Consider the following 17,990-nt stretch of genomic DNA (forward strand, 5'->3'; position numbering starts at 1 on the left):
ATTTGCCCTCTTACAGTGTAGCTGTTTCAGCATTAGCATATAACTCGCTCTCATTTCTCTAGGTTTGGATCTTGATGTAGTTTGTGTGTTCAAGTTCACTGTGCTTGTCCACGTTCCTCTGGTTTTTCATCTCCCTTTGATATAGTGGATGGTTATTGACACATGCTTTCATAGGGTTTGGCAAACTGTTTGGTCACCTGCAGATGACCAAACAGCCGTCTTCATCTCTGGTTCATGATGATGAACGATTTGATGATACTCTACCCGACAGCCTCGTGATATGGCCGTCTTCACCTCGGCGTGGAATGGTGGCCTCCTGCGTTTGACTTTCCTAGGGTTGTGAGGCATCTGCGGTGGCCTTTACTTGCCTGGACTAGAGTTGGAGGGATTTCCTGTATTTCTTATCTCCAATTCTGCTTCTTCCTGTATTCTATCCTCTCGCCACTGTACAGCCACCACATTACCACATACCACATGCCTGCGATGTCCTCGACCATCTGTTGAATCACTATACAAGGGAAGGCAAACTGAAGGAAAGATGCACCAAGATAAAATTTATTATAGGCAGTAGCACCAGACCAGATACTGTCATATTATTTATGCTTAATATTATAATTTTTCAAATTTTATTTAAAATGCTTTTTACATGATATTCATAACAAATTTAATATTTAATTATAATATTTGACTGGGAGGGATATTGTGTTACTGGAAGTAGGATGCTTGTACTTTACAAATTATATTTGGGATGCTTTATAGCAGGTGATGGGAAGAGGGTCTTTTTGTGCTTCAAAATAAAGCACTACTGTAGAGGTAAGCATTATTCTTGCCCCAAACATGCCAGTGAATAGCTTAAAATAAGAAAACATGACTTGCTTGCCTATAAAGCATAGTTGTCACAGACCTTGGCTGATTCTATTTGTACAGCTCTGGAGTAAAGGCATTCATTGGTACTCGACTAATTGTCCTTGCAAGGTGTTGAGCTTTGGCTTCATGCAGTATCCTTCTTTACAGTACTCGGGAGTGTTTGTACGGCCATCAGATAACATTGCGACTCGTGGTTGGTTTATTGGCATGATGCTTGCTATTGCCTTCTTGATCCTGATCCTGATCATCGTGTGTATTGTCAAGCGCAATCGGGGAGGAAAGTACGCTGTCCAGGAACGAGAGGCTGCTCATGGGCGGACCGACTTCAATGAAGAGCAAGGATTCCCTGAATTTGCACAGCCGTAAGTTTTGTTAGTACTGTTTGCTTTGGAACTGTAAATTGATATCCAATGGACTGATCAAAATATTGTAACTCATTTCAGGATATTTTAATACTATATAAAATATTTTATTTCTTTAAATCTTTTTGTGACATTATAGTACTTTACTTACATTTTAGCATTTCAGTGATGCTCAATCATGTCATCTGTACTCCGACAGTAAAGTTGTGGTAATGCTAAAGTGCGTCTCCTCTCTCAAATTTATTATTATATAACCAGCATTATTGCACACTGAATCCCATTGTGATATATACATCACAAGGTGTTCATCCTACAACCTTGGCAATGCCAAGGTTGTAGGTTCCCATCCACCTCATTGCCCTATTGGATTTTATCATTATTATTATTATTTTAAGCTATGCCCATACTATGTTTGAACTATGAACATAGCACTTGTCTATCAGTAGGTATACTATCGCTTTCATTATTCTCCATTCTTATTTCACTTTCCCCTCTGACTGTGTAGCCAAAAAAATTACTAAGTGTCACATTCCTGATATTTAAGCCATATGCAAGATTAGTTTCTTACATTAAAAAATTAAACCTGATCACTCTAATTTTACAGATTGGATGGACCGAAGAGAGATAGTCTGGGTAGTGATGTGAAAAACCCAATAGAATCAGACACGGACTCTATGGCAGAATATGGAGATGGTGATACAGGTAAGTTTTTGAAGACCGTTCTCTGGTTTACCCTATATCCATTTTCATGGTGCCATTTCACATGGGCCTCGGGCAACTTTCTATTCAGGTTTGAGCCTCGCATTACTTTTAAATTACACTGGAGTTTTTTGTGTGTAATGTGCTTGTTTTGCATTAAGTTGTATTATGTATATTTGGAGTTTTTGTTTGCAGTCTTCACGTTAAGGATTAATCCAGTTTTATGTCTAGCTAAAGTCTACATTGTGTGTGCTTGTGTGTATAGGTACAGTACCTTGATTATCCCAACCATAAATATGAATTTCAGTTATGCTATGCATAAAAAAAAAAACTGGCATTAATTTGTTAATAGTTTTAACCAACTGTTTCCCGTCTTGCTCTAGAGTAAGTTTTCTCTTTCTTTTACCATGGAAATGATATGAGGCCATTTAAAACAATGTATTATAGGTAGTTGGATCATGACTAAAGATCATAGTAGCTGACCCAGGTGGGCAAGTGTTTGTAAGATTTTTTAGGAGCAAGGAAATGGAATAACTATACAGTATAGTCTTCCTCAGTCTGTAGTGAGTCAAGAGTTAAGTTTCTTAATATATAACAATAGTCTTCTCTCTTGGCCTCGTCTTATTAATTATAGAAATGGCTAAAAAGTATTGTTATCAGTGCCAAGATTTCTCTCGTATCAATTAATGCTTTACGTTTACTTAATAACTCTTTCAGAATTGAATATGATTCACCTTGTAGGCAGGCTACAACAATAGTTGGTATGCATTATGTGGGAAGTGAGAGAGCATAGGATTTGTTCATAGTGTATCACAAAGCCAAGTGTTATCAGTGTGATGGATGTGATCACTTACTATTTATTGAACAAATTCATCATTGGTCTAATGTTATACAAGAGAAACTGAACTTGGCTTCCAGACACTTATTAAATAAATTGGGGTTGCAATCAGGAGACTGTTCAAGAATTGTGTTTTTGTCCAGGCAAATTCAGATGTTTTACATCTTTCCCCTATGTGATGAGACTCATTGACCACTTTCTGGGGCTCTGGGAGGGTGGGTGGCAGAAGATTGTGTTCATTGTGTGGTACTTGTGGCTGTCACTGATGGGGATGGGTACTCGCCTGGTTGTGCTGAGGAGGAGAGGTCAGAAGCTCGGTTCTAATCCCATCTGAACGCCCCAATCCTGGTGTATGGTCAGATCACTTCTTGACCTCCAATCAACTGGTGTACAGATTCCCAAGTCCATTGGGTTTTGTCATATCTACATTTGAGGCTGTGTATGAAGGCTATTTTCTCTACTATTTTGTAGCATACAGTATTCTATGTATTTACTACTATGATACTGAACCAATTCTTTACATTTAATGCTCGATGGTGTACTAAATTTTCAAGGAGACTAAGTCTCCTTGTTTGTGTACTGCCGGTGCCCACTTTGTATGTGTGCCTGATTATTTTGTATGTTGTGTGTATGTATTGCCTACTTGTGTGTTCATTCCTCCAGTGACAGTAGGTATAATTTATTTATTCATGGAGCTCTTGGCCCTGAGACTAGTATACCGACATACTTCAAGCTTTTCCCCAGTTCATTCAGACATGTAATATACAAGGTCTTGAGTAAATCATTGCTCAAGTTTTAAAGGGTACTGTTTATCCTATCTAACCTCGCATGGTACCCAGTTGATTTGGTACCTTATATAGAGCTTCCTGTTCCAGCACCCAGCTGAGGGATGTATGGGGGCTTCTACCTAGGACATGGAGGATGATTCTTACATCTCAAAGTGCTACTCTCTATTGGCTTACAAAACAAGCCTTAATCACACAAATATATTTGACCATATTTCTTAGCTCAAATGGCTTGTAATGATTGCAGCAACTTGTCAGTTGTCTCATCACATTTTACTTAATATACTTATATTCTTGCACTGGTGTGCAGCACCTCGCTTGCTGCATCCTCATAAGCTTCACACTTTGTGATGCTTCTCATATCCATAACACAAATGTTCCAAGAGATTTGAAGAGCCCCTCAGATAAGATTGGGCTTATAGTATTAAGGGGAAACCAAGGGAGGGGCTCGCGAGACTGTTGATGATGATGATGGGGTATTCTGTGGATTGACTGTTAGGATAATAAGTAATTGAGGATTTTATTTACAATTGCCATACTTTTGAAATCATTTTATAGTGTCATGGATAATCAAGGCTTAATGTAGTTCTTTTAGCTTTTCCATGCTGTGTTCATGCATTGTTCTGTTTATGTTCAAGTAGATAGTTGTTTTAATATGCTTTGTATAATGTGTTTTGTGATTTCAGCATCTTTTGAATGTTACCTATATGTAACAATCCTCTGCATTGTGCATTAAAAACTGTAATTTTGTTTAACTCCATGCACTAGTTTATATCTTTGTTGTATGTATCTCCATCTTCTCATTTATCTCCCTCCAGCCATGTCTATGCACGCGTTATTTTCCTCCATGTCTTTCATCTACACATTTCTCCTTCAGTTTGTTTCTGTTGGCAATGTTTAGAGTTCATCTTGGAAACACCAACTTGTGACCAGGTTGCAATTTTAACATTTAGTGATAACTTTTAAATACTGTAATTTAGTTGAATAGATGGGACAGGACCTTAAGTGTACTTTGTGAAATTCCTTCCAGTTCTAATACAAAAATAGTTACGGTATACCAATAGAATAATACAAAATTGATTAGCAATTAGTGTGGACAATATCCATCTGTTTCTTGTTTGTAATACTTAGCCTCAGAAGCTAGAAAAATTGCATCAGCCAGAAAAATGATAGGATGGATTATGAGAACTTTTCAATCCAGGGATCCCATCACAATGGTTGTACTCTTCAAATCACTTGTGTTGTCCCATCTTGAGTACTGCTCAGTTCTCACTTTCCCCTTCAGAGCAGGAGAGATTGCTGAAATAGAGGGAATACAGAGAACATATACGGCACGCATAGACGCGATAAAGTACCCAAATTATTGGGATCATCTGAAAGCTCTTCAAATGTACTACTCACTAGAAAGGAGAAGAAAGAGATATCAAATAATATACATGTGGATACTGGATATCCAAATACTGGAGAGCCAGGTACTGAATCTACGCAGGAAAATAACAACATACTGGAGTGAACGATATGGAAGAAAATGCAGAATAGAACCAGTGAAGAGCAGGGATGCTATAGGCACAATTAGAGAACACTGTATAAACATCAGAGGTCCGCGGTTGCTCAACACCCTCCCAGCGAGCATAAGAAATAGTGCCAGAACAACCGTGGATATCTTCAAGAGAAAGCTAGATTGTTTTCTAAAAGAAGTGGTGGACCAACTGGGCTGTGGTGGGTATGTGGGCCTGTGGGCCGCTCCAAGCAACAACCTGTTGGACCAAGCTCTCGCAAGTCAAGCCTGGCTTGGGGAGTAGAAGAACTCCCAGAACCCCATCACGCAGGTATTAAGCTATCAAGAGAAAGCAGCAAGCCATTATGAATATACCTGTCAAAAGCTACAAGATGGTTGTTTATGGTTATTTCACTTGCTCCTTGCATGACAATTGTTCAGTCGTGACTACTTGAGAACACAAACCTCTTTACCTCGCAAACCAAACCACCTCACTTCAATACCTTCTTTGCTATCTTCCAAGGCACAGAGCAGACTGTGATGTTCTTTTTTTTCATGCCTTCTTTACTAATTAGTATGCAGCTATTTTCCAGGTGAGAATAAAAACATTCAATTCATTTTGAACATCAACAGGTTTGTACTGGCAGCATAATTATTAACTGTGCTGTATGCTTTTTAAAATTAAGGAACATAGTGCTGAAGTAAATGTAGTCTTGCACATTTCTTACAAAATATCAGTGTTGTACAGTACATGCAACATTCTCCATTTTGTTTTATTAGCTTGCTTTATTTCTTTGTATTTATTTTTAAAGTGCATATCACTAAAGTCGATTACCTGTTCTTTCACGGTAAATTATTTCTATTTTACATATGGGATCGTCCTACTTGCTTTCAAGCTCGGCTCACTCATTCTATTCATCTATTAATTGTGGACCTTTGCTGAAATTTGCAAATGTCTAATTAGCAGCATTGAATAAACTTTCCAAGTTGATAAATATTACTAGAATGATGTACTTGAGCTGACTTAATTTTACTTAATGTTATATCCTCACTACAAGGTTTTTGCTTTTAGAAGAGACATTACAATCTTTTTATATGATTTGGTAAGCATTATGCTTTATCCATGAATATCTTGACTATAATTTGAAAACATGTTTTCATGCACTTTAAATAAATTTTATATAATGTACATAATATACAATACAGTAATACAATAAATTTTCATTGGACTGGGTAATCGATTTTAGCACTACCATCTACTAAAAACCTATTTTCCGAGTAGAGTACTTTGTAGTTATAGGATTTTGATTTTTTAGAAGATTGTTAGCAAGTGCACTGCTTGTGTGTGTATATTTTTATATTTGTTTGTTGATTGCTTGAATATTTGGTCCGTCTCAGGAGCAGGCATGGCTGAAGACGGCTCCTTCATTGGTCAGTACGGCCGCAAGAAAGGCGAGACAACATCCAATGCATTTGCCACCCTAGTTTGATGTTATACCTGCATTCTTTTACATGTAAGCCTTGGTTTTTATATTATGCAAAAGGATTGATTTTTCTGACTTTTAACATTCATTTAGCTTAGAATTCTGCCATGAAAGTTTATTATTAATTAAGTTTTTATTGTTAGGCTTAGTTTTTTTTTATAACTTGGTTAACACTTTCACACTCTTCGAACGCCCCTGGCGTCCACACTTTTTCTCTAAAGAGTCTGAGTTGAGGATGCGAGCGGCGTCCAACATTTTACAATATTTGTTTAAAATTTAAATTTTATCCGATCTGAGTTTTTTTTTAATGAGCACCTTTAGATTGTGCACAATTTGATACCAAAATGAAAGATGCAACACGAACATTGATGTCAGAACACTGGAAAAATATAATTAATTTTGTGATGATGAGCGTCCAAAATTTAAAATATTTGTTAAAATTCCATTTATTGCTCTATTATTATGGGACTAGTTTTACAATACACGCCTTTATATTGCGAACAATTTGATGCCAAAATGAAAGACGTAGCACAAAAATTTGTTATCAAACTGAACGAGTATACAAATTAGCTTGCGGTGTGCCAATTGGGGCTCATTCACGGGTAACTTTGGGCTTTGCTGCGGGGAGTCACGTCGGGCTTTTGGACCTTTTATGCACATACTCGTGCAGGGAATATAATTGCGAACACAATGATTCCAAAATGAACAATGTAGCACGAGAATTAAGGTGAGAAAACTGAAACGAGTATACACATTTCGGTGTCGCCACACGCTTGACCTCGCTGCCGGGAACATGACACCAAAGTCTGTGGCGCACACGCTTCGGGCGTGATAGTGTTAACTTAGGAAATATAGAGTATTGACGGGATTGTCAGTGATGTTGAAATGCTGTAGCAGCCAAAGTTGATGCTTTTCTGTGATAATTTGTGCAAATAAATAACTACTGATAATTGCACAGGTAAATTATGGTACATGGCATGCCATTCCTCATGTGGAGCAAGCAAAACAATAATTGTGAGGTAACTTTAAGCCCAAGTTTCATTTATATCAATAGTTGACTGAAAATGGGTTATGACATTCATATCTATAGTTGTCTCCTGCATGGCTTTAACTAGTACAGTAGTTAACTTTTAATCGGTGTTTGATAATGAAGAATTAAAATTTATTACTGATAATTAGTTTTGAGAGGCAACTTGGCATAATCAATAAAGCTCTAGATGAGAGATCTTGTGCATTTTTCCTATTAAAAGCTGGTTATGTTGCAGCATAGTATGATAATTTCCTTTTATGCTTTTCAATGACATTTCATGGTATTACGTTATGGCCATGTGTGCTGCGTAGGTCACATGGTTCAAGCGCTGGATTAGCTGCAGCTTTTACTGGAAGGTTAATACTTTGGTATTAGAATTGTTTATTTTTGTAAAAGTTTCAGGCTGAAATAGAGTTTATTAATGTATAATTATATTCATGTGCTAGGTTGCTGATGAAAGTCATTTGTATATATTTCAGGAAGGTTCACAGAAGATGGGTCATTCATTGGACAGTATGGAGGAGCTACTGGTAAGCGAAAGCCAGCTCCCGAAGACAAATCACCATCTGCTGTGGCTACGTTTGTCTAGAAATCTTCATAGCCATGTGGCAGTCTTCACCTAGCGCCATGGTACCTGTCAACACCCATCCTTTGGTCACTTTTTCCAGATTTATATATCTGTAGTATGCTGTCATTTCAGGGTTTGTAGTGACTGACCTAGATATTGTACTAAAATTTGTTTTGGTGTTATACGTGATCTTGTTGTTTAATGGTACCACAGCAAATTAATTTGGTAAAAGAGGGTCAACAGTGGTGTTGAGAATGATAAACAGAAACAAGATGAGAAACACACGGCAGAATGTTTCTCATAATATTTGTAACATCTAGCAGTCAATCAAAGAACTATCAGATCATACATGACCAGTGAAATTTAATAATTGTTATTTGAAAAGTAAGAAGTGATGACATTGTTTGTATATGGATATGAAACAATTACAAGTTGAATTAGATCTTCTGATAAAGAAGACACTTAAGGTCCATCCATCAGAGCCCTTTAGTGATTATTTACCTCAGATTCCCTGATAGAGTAGTTAAATATAATATGGCCTTTTAAAATAATGGTCAAGAAACTTTGTATATGTGATTTAAAGTATTAAACATTTAGTTTGGAATAGTTGTATGAACTGTGAAACCAAATGTTAATACAGTGTCTCTTAATATTATTTGTGCCAAAATGGCCACAGAAATGATACTTCCTCTTTATTACTTTAGATTATGGGATGCAAAAGGAATAATTGTAATATTTGCAAACTATGTGAATATAGAGTATCTTGGGGAAACAGTTGCCCACATTTGAGAGGGTGTCCCCACTCCCCCTTCCCCTTCCCCAGCAATTGGGATATAGTGAGAATTGTGATGGCTCACTTGTGTATGAGAGAGGACTCGCGAGAGGTGTAGTGGGCCGTTGGAACCCAGGCCCACTAGTGTTGCTTACTTTAAGTTATTCATCGTGATCAGACTCGGTACATGCAGTGAAAATTTGGAATCTCATCTTCATAGAATCTCCAGTGAATATATTCCACAATTTAGAAGCATTGTTGCAGATTTATATAGATGATAATGAAGTGTTCATGTCAAAGAGAAAATTCAACATTTCTATATAGCCAGCAGGCATTGATGTAAGTGTTGCAATTAAGATGTAAATGTGCCTCTTGTCAGCTTTTGAATCACAATTAAGCATTGCTAGTATTTCTTTCCATTTGGAATGTGATGAACCGAGGAAAGGTAGTCCTTGATTGGTGGTGCAATGAGACCTAGTCTTTTATTTGTTTAAAAAGAAAGAAAAGATGAGAGCAAGTCTCATGAATATCATACATTATCTTCAGGCTCATTGGTCATCTCACTAATAATGCTGTTGTGATATTCTTTGTGTAAATCTCTTTCCTGAGAATTAATACTTAATTTGTTTCAAGTTGTATTCATACTTTCTAATTTTTTTGTATAAATCTCAAGTTTTGCACAAACATTGCTAGAATCTGGTAATAATTGACCGAGGTAAGGGAACCTTGTATTGCGGAGCTGAATGCTACTGTTAAAGAAATGTGTATGCCAATGATCTCCATGTTTGTGTATGAGGAAAATTTGAGTGCATAACAGCACAGATGGTGGTAGTCCATAGTGTGGGCAGGCAAATATTCTCATGTCAGTTTACTTGCATCTGTGCTGTGACAAGCACCCAGTGTCAAATTTTACAAAAACATTGCCAGCCTTGTGTGTGTGTGTTATTTTTATACAAGTGACCTTTTGTATCTTCCTTTCAAAGTTTGTGGTAATATGCTCATTTTCTGTTTACTTGTGATTAATTTTTTTTTTTAGTCCATATATTATGGAAAGTGAACAGACATACAGGTTGTGAACATGAATGACACAATGAGAGTATAGTTTCCTATTTTGCTTAAAGCAAAGAAATGATAGCTAATGTCCACTTAGATTTTGAAAAAGTGCCTATTTTCATTATGTATAGTCCAGGAAAGGAAATTTCAGTATAGTATGTAAATTTAAATTTTAATTTCTTCCATAATACCATGTTTTAAATTTGGCTTACACGGTATATGATCACTGCACCATACACATAGGAGGATGTTTACAGTTGAAACAATGTAACTGTCCCATATAGTGAAGCAAATGGTAGTGTTGTGTATGGATGAGTGAATGTTGTTTAATAGCACTTTGTACAGTAATGGTGTATGAAGTGTGTCATGCCTTTGCATATATATGATGGAAGCATGGATTATGAGGTCAAGATTTTAATCCTTAGGTGTTCTTTTATCCTGTTCAATATGGCAGTAGGCTTCACTGGAGCTTCATCATCTGTGAATTCATCATGTATACTATAAAGGGAAAAAGTGATGGATAGTAGCAGAATGTTTTACAAAATTACTAAATATTGGCTTTTATATATATATATATAATTATTATATTATTATATATTATAATTAGTACATTGTCAAGATGAATAGTGAGGTGGCAGCGAGTCACAATAATGATGCTCCCATCACGTTCCCCTTTAATGTATTTACAATACTGTGGTATTTAGGATGGTCTCACATTCTTATCATCCACACTGCAGACATGTAAAGCTTGTGGATGGAAGTAACAAACAATAAAATAATTGGAAAAAAAATGCATCTTAATGTGTGTTAAGCCTGGAGGTGGTGGTCACAACACTTGAATAGTCAACCAGGCTAGAAATAGTAGCTGCCTTGTGTGGGCTAGTAGGCCTTGTGTAGTTCCTTTACTATTATTTAAAGGATTGGTTGACCTGGTATACTTCATTACAACCATATGAGCATAATCAATATAGGTATTGTGGAGTTCATGCAATTTTATGCCATGACCATTACTTGCAAGTAGCAATTGCATATTGTCATAAATGACAAAGAAATTGATCACGGTGTTTGAATGGTCAAAATTGAGCACTTGAAGGTTGAAAACCTTCACCAGAACTCCATGCAGTGGCAACGCGTGTTGAGTGCACTACATGGACTTGTGCAGCAGAATAAGGTACTAAAGTTGTTTCAACAAATGGCATGGCCATGAACCCGTCAGAAAACACACAATACATTCTCCATAGAAACCCTACAAAACTTTAGATGGTGGTGAGGTGACACTTCTCTCATTCCGCTAGCATCACCATCTTCACCACCACTGGGAATTCCAGCATCATTACTACTTGTTTGGCGGTCGCGAATTTGAGGATTAATTTTAAATTGATTTATCCTCGTGTTCATTGCAGAGTGTGTTGTAGCAAGCACAATACCTCCCACTCTGCCAATCATGGCACCAACATGCACAAATGGTTCCTCAGTCTTGCTGTCCGTTTCCGAATCAGACTCGTCACTTGAGGGATCAAATTCATGACCAGAGCTTGAAAAATACTTGTAGTTAGCAAACCCCTCCCTTTTCACCTTAGCTATACCCTGTCCATCCTCACTACACCTTATGAGACAATTTTGTTTGTTAAAGTAGAGTATATGAAGTTTTATTTGATTTGGCTCTCGAACCAACCTTGAATTAGTTTAACTTCGTTAATTAATATTTTGACTGTCCAGTTTGTTGATCAGCTTAGGCTCAGGTTTGATTTAGATATTAGGTTTATTTCTCTTTTTCAAACTTAATTTATTTGTAGTCACTGGACTGTCTAAATTATAGTTAGTAATTTAGATGCTTAGCTGGTAGATGGAGGGAACAGGCCTCAACATGTGGTCAACAATATGACTGCTTCTGTGTCCTGATAGAATCTACACAACCTTCTGGCAAGGTTGTTATTAGAGTACAGTCAAATTTACATTTAATTTATCAAAATTACCTCGTGTAAACATTTATGACCATATTAATTTAAGTACTGTATATTCTTATGCAAGATATGTTTCTTGCCTCGTAACTGCACTCATCCACTCCCTTGAGTTACCCCATATATGTATTTTGTACTGCCACACTATCTATGCAACAAGAAAAAGTAAGTGTTGCTTGGCTACAACTGCAGTGAGGTGGGCACGACCAGATTTTGCAGTCGCAGACATCAGAACTTGTGATGGCTGATCCTGGACAAGTCTCGTGTCCTTTCGAGAGTATATTGTATATCTCTGCTTTCCTCCTCACTCTACCTCCAGTGAGGGAGAATCTTTTGTATTACTTATTTAGAGTTTAAGGCTCTTACCTGTTTATGAACTTGAATTAACAATATAATTTCAATTAAATCTCTAAGCACTAGATAATTTTATTTTAATCATATACTGTACTTTGTACTGAATAATTGGAGATAAATTGTCTCCCAATTGCGTTTCATGGTGTCTGACGCAAGAGCCAGGCTGATGTTGCCCATCCCCCACGGGTCAGCATTGTCCTGCACAACTATACACTCATAAATTATGTGTTAATTTGTAAAAGTACACCTGAACAGTTTCTCTCAAAGGTTTTAGTATTTTAAATTAAAAGTTATGGTACTGAAATAAATATTTCCCACACTGTTCATCCCCAATACTCCCTATCCTCACTTCACCCTGTCCATTCCCACTACACTTCCATTACTACACCCTGTACTTTTCCCATTACATCCTGTCCTCACCAATTACACTGTCCTTCCCCACCACACTGTTCATCCCCAATACTCCCTGTCCTCACCACACCCTGGCCACCCTCACCACACCTTCTCTTAACTTCAACTAGTCCATTCCAACTACACCTTGTCCTGGAGCCTTGAGTACTGCTCCATACTCACTCCTCCCTTTGCAATCTCATTCAGGAGTGAGTGCTGAAATAAGAGGGAATACAGAGAACATGTATGACACGCACAGACATGATAAAGTGCCTAAACTATTGGGATTCGAATAACCCAGATACGCCAGGAGAGAGATTATCTCTTGACTGGGAATCATACATCATTAGTTTGAACTGTGGAGGAACCTCTAAAAAGCTTATGTACATATACACTACATCCTAAAGTAATTTAAAAATAGAAATGGCAAAAAAGTTAATAAATCATACAAGTGAATATAAACAAATATATTTTTGTATATCAATATAATCACATTTTGAGAATGATTGTAAGTATACAAGAATGGTCACTTGTTTTGAGTATAAAAAGTGAAATGACTAGTCATATAAGAACATCCTTACAACAATTACATATAATGTAAAGCTTACTTTATCTTATTGGAAGATAAAAGTAAGCTTTGGTTGACCAAACCACACACTAGAAAGTGAAGGGACGACATTGTGACTCCTCGTTTGGTTATCTGTAACTTTCTAAAGTCTTGCAATGTAGGTGAGTTTTTGTATAATTTTATAACTTGACTTTTGGTTTCATGATAAGATTATAAGTTAAGTATGACAAACATTTCTCAAGGTTAAATGTAACAAATCTACATGATACAAAGGAGGACACACGTATCTTACAAGTACTGTTGGCGAGACAGCACAGTATTTCTTGATTTGTGGTGCATTAATTTGAAAAATTGCATCAATAATAATAATACAGTACATCTCATTATATTTAATAAGATGTATACTGTATCTATAATTATAAATAGGAAAGTAATTATTTACATTTTCATACAGAATATTCCTGAAGTAGAAAATCTGGAATGTTTGAAATGAGATTTGAATATATCACAAACATTTAATGTTGGAAAATTGGCATTACTATTTCTGGATAAAATATATAATGGGGCATCATTCAAACAATTTCCAGGTATAATACAAAATATCAATAAAGATGCCACCCAGTGTGGAACTGAATAAAGGGAAAATATCTGCAAACCTTAAATTGTGTGTACATAAAACTATAATTTAGGAGGCTGTATTATAGACAAAAAATATTTAGGCTATGCATTGGGGCCCTTCACACAACCTCAATATTTCCTAAAAAACTCTTTATGTTCTAATAATGATGTGCTCTATAGGCTCACAGCAGAAAACATTCCCAGTGGGCACTATATCAAAGAGTGGTGCCATTAGCGACAATTCAACATTGATTTAGCTTCGAACCGACGCTTTTCCTGGATACTGTGCCCACTGGGGCGTTACAATTATCAAAATATATTATACATATACATGGACTGATGGTCTATTCAAAGTCATAGGAATTATTTAAGTAATTATCACAAGGTGGTGCAAAGTTCAATTATATTTTTTTAATAGTATAGCATTATGTCACAAATTTAAAACACTTCTAAGTAATCTTTTCCAATAAGAACTGTCAAATGCTGATTGCTTTGTTATACTAAGGCCGGCCCTCCCCCCCCCCCCCAGAAAAAAAAAAGCTACAGAGTATTTAATCCTATAATTGCCATTAATAGTGAATACAAATAATATTTTTGTTTCAAGCTTCGGTACTGTTATCTTGAGGTTATCTTGAGATGATTTCGAGGCTTTAGTGTCCCTGCGGCCCGGTCCTCGACCAGGCCTCCACCCCCAGGAAGCAGCCCGTGACAGCTGACTAACACCCAGGTACCTATTTTACTGCTAGGTAACAGGGGCATAGGGTGAAAGAAATTCTGCCCATTGTTTCTCGCTGTTCCCATAACAAAAGGGGATATAATACTCAATATTACTTTAATGGGATAGATAATTTAGGATCCATATGCCAGAATATGAACTTAGATGAACAGAAGTACAAAGAAATCAATCTGGCATGATAAACATGGATGTGAAAAGCAAAAAAATTTAAACATTAACAGACTGTTTGAAAATTAAAGAGAAACTTAAATTCTCATATTTGAAATAAGGATAGAAGCAGAAGCAAATACAGTATTATTAAGTACTGTAAAATGTTTTTTTATGAAGAAATAAATGCAAATACCTGTACTGTATTTTGAGAGGTAAGTCTGTGGAATATATATTATGAAGATTTGAAGAGTAAAACAATATGTTGTTAATACATATGGGTTTTGTAAGTTGAATATGAAATTATGAAGAAATAAAAGATGACCTGTGTGTGTAATTACCCAAGTGTAGTTACAGGATGAGAGCTACGCTTGTGGTGTCCCATCTACCCAGCACTCTTTGTCATATAAAGATTTGAATCTACCGACGGCTTTGGCCTCCACCACCTTCTCACTTAACATGTTCCAACCGTCTACCACTCTGTTTGCAAAAGTGAATTTTCTTATATTTCTTCTGCATCTTTGTTTAGTTAGTTTAAATATATGACCTCTTGTTATTGAAGTTCCAGGTCTCAGGAAATCTTCCTTATCAATTCCTGTTACTATTTTGTGCATAGTGATCATATCACCTCTTTTTCTTTTGTCTTCTAGTTTTGGCATATTTAATACCTCTAACCTCTCCTCGTAGCTCTTGCCCGTCAGTTTTGGTAGCCACTTAGTAGCATGTCTTTGCACCTTTTCCAGTTTGTTGATGTGCTTCTTAAGATATGGGCACCACACAACCACTGCATATTGTAGCTTTGGCCTAACAAAAGTCGTGAACAATTTCTTTAGCATTTTGCCATCCATGTATTTAAAAGCAATTCTGAAGTTAGAAAGTGTAGCATAGGCTCCTCGCACAACGTTCTTTATGTGGTCCTCAGGTGACAGTTTTCTATCTAGAACCACCCCTAGATATCTTTCTTTATCAGAATTCTTTAAAGATTTCTCACATAACTTGTAGGTTGTGTGGGGTCTATGTTCTCCTATTCCACATTCCATAACATGGCATTTATTCACATTAAATTCCATTTGCCAAGTGGTGCTCCATATACTTATTTTGTCTAGGTCTTCTTGAAGGGTATGACAATCATCTAGGTTTCTTATCTTCCCAATTATCTTAGCATCATCAGCAAGCATGTTCATATAATTCTGTATTCCATCTGGTAGATTATTTATGTAGATAATGAACATCACCAGCAAGAAATGAGCCCTGTGGTACTCCACTTGTGACATTTCTCTAGTCCGATACATTGCCTCTGATTACTGCCCTCATTTTTCTATCAGTCAGAACATTTTTCATCCATGTTAGAAGCTTACCTCTCACCCCTCCAATATTTTCCAGAACAACCTCTTATGTGGAACTGGGTCAAAAACCTTTTTTTAGGTCCAGATAGATGCAGTCAACCCAACCATCTCTTTCCTGTAAAATCTCTGTGGCTCGATCATAGAAACCGAGTAAATTCAATACACACGCTCTTCCAGATCGAAAACCATACTGTCTGTCTGATATTATATCATTTCTCTCCAGGTGTTCTACCCATTTAGTTTTTATTATTTTTTCCAATATTTTGACTATGTTATGTTGACTATGTTGTTGACTATGACTATGTTGACTATGTTAGCCTTTTTCCACACATCTGCTATGACTCCTGTACACAGGGATGTCTGAAAAATCAGCTGAAATGGAATGCTGAGATAAGTTGCACATTCTCTCAGAACCCATGGTGAAACTCCATCTGGGCCAACTGCTTAGTTCTTATTTAGCTCCAAGAGGATTTGTTTTACTTCGTCTCTAGACACCTCTGTGTGTTCTATGCTGTTCTCTGGAATTCTTATTGTGTCTGGTTCTCTGAATATCTCATTTTGTACAAACACTTTGGAACTTTTCGTTTAATGTTTCACACATTTCCTTTTCATTTTCCGTGTATCTGTCCCCCCATTTTCAATCTCTGAATATTATCCTTTACCTGCAGCTTGCTTTTAATGAATTTATAGAAAAGGCCTGGATCCGATTTACATTTGTCTGCTATACCGTTCTCAAAGTTCCTCTCTGCCTCTCTCCTTACTTACGTGTAGTTGTTTCTTGCATCTTTGTATCGCTGATATGTTTGGGGGTTTGGCCTCTTCTTATAATGATTCCAGGCTTGTGTCTTTTGATCTCTCGCCCTCTCGCAATTTCCGTTGAACCAACCCTGTTTCCTAGGTCTGCATCTCAGTTTTGGTATGAATGTTTGTGTGCCTTCATTGTATATTTCACAAAATTTGGCATACATCTCATTTACTTCCTTGCCTAGCGACAAATCTGTCCAATTATACCCACGAAAAAAAATGTCCAAGTTCCCCATAGCGTCCTCTCTTGAAATCGAGTTTAACAACTGTTTCAATGTCCCCATTCTCTACCATAGTGGACATTATAGTGGATCATTATACAGTGGGGCCCTAGATTTACGATGGTAATCCATTCCCAGAGACGGATCGTAAGTCGAAGAGATTTTTCCCATAAGAAATAAAGGGAATTGAATTAATCCGTTCCCCACCCTCCAAAATATTAACTTACAAATACATTTTATACTGAATTCAATTTTTTTCTCTAACTACAATACAGTACATATGTTTATCTTACCTTTATGGAGGACTCTTGATGGCGTATGGAAGATGGTGAGGAGAGGGAGGAGAGGTGTTACTGTTTGGAAGGGGAGTCTCCTTCCATTATAACATCAGGCAGTGAGAACTTCTTTGGGGTACACACACTGGCACGTTTTGCCTGCATACCACTAGGACCTGCTTCTGGCTCACTGCTTTATTTTCTCACTAGAAACTGTTCCATTGAAGATTGTTTTTACCTTCTTTCCAACATTTGTCTGTAGTGAGGCATCACATTGTCATTAAAAAGATATATGCAACGGGCTGTTACAGCTTTATCTGGGTGATTCTTTTCAGCAAAATTTTGCAGATCTTCCCATACTGCACACATTTTCTAAATGAGTAAGGGACATCCTCTTATGCCGCCGCCGCCTCTGAAGATTTATTGTATTTATTTTCTGGCCGCTAGCGTCGAAAATAGCGCGGTTTTCGGCCGTTAGCGGTAAAAATCGCCCGATTTTTGGCCGCTAGCGGCGAAAATCGCGCTATTTTTGGCCTTTAGCGGCGAAAATCGCGATTTTCGCCCGCCAGCTGCGAAAATCGCATGGTTTTTGGCCGCTAGAAGCGAAAATCGCA

At 37.0% G+C, this 17,990-nt stretch overlaps 1 protein-coding gene across 4 annotated transcripts in view; it reads left to right on the top strand.

Annotated features, from left to right (window-relative positions):
* The window catches only part of Nrg (Neuroglian), a 175,029-nt gene extending 162,688 nt beyond the window's left edge, over positions 1-12,341 (top strand). For 3 of the 4 annotated variants that reach the window (XM_069336502.1, XM_069336501.1, XM_069336500.1), the window contains 3 exons: positions 1,015-1,229; positions 1,834-1,931; positions 8,043-12,341. In XM_069336502.1, the coding sequence (XP_069192603.1) occupies positions 1,015-1,229; positions 1,834-1,931; positions 8,043-8,152 (423 nt within the window). In that variant the 3' untranslated portion in view covers positions 8,153-12,341. Of the gene's footprint in view, positions 1-1,014; positions 1,230-1,833; positions 1,932-6,447; positions 6,564-8,042 lie in introns of all 4 variants that reach the window. The other variant, XM_069336503.1, reaches the window with a different exon arrangement.
* The last annotated feature ends 5,649 nt before the right edge of the window (positions 12,342-17,990 follow it).

The sequence above is a fragment of the Procambarus clarkii genome, chromosome 36 (assembly GCF_040958095.1).
Source record: "Procambarus clarkii isolate CNS0578487 chromosome 36, FALCON_Pclarkii_2.0, whole genome shotgun sequence".
Taxonomy (NCBI): Eukaryota; Metazoa; Arthropoda; class Malacostraca; order Decapoda; family Cambaridae; genus Procambarus; species Procambarus clarkii.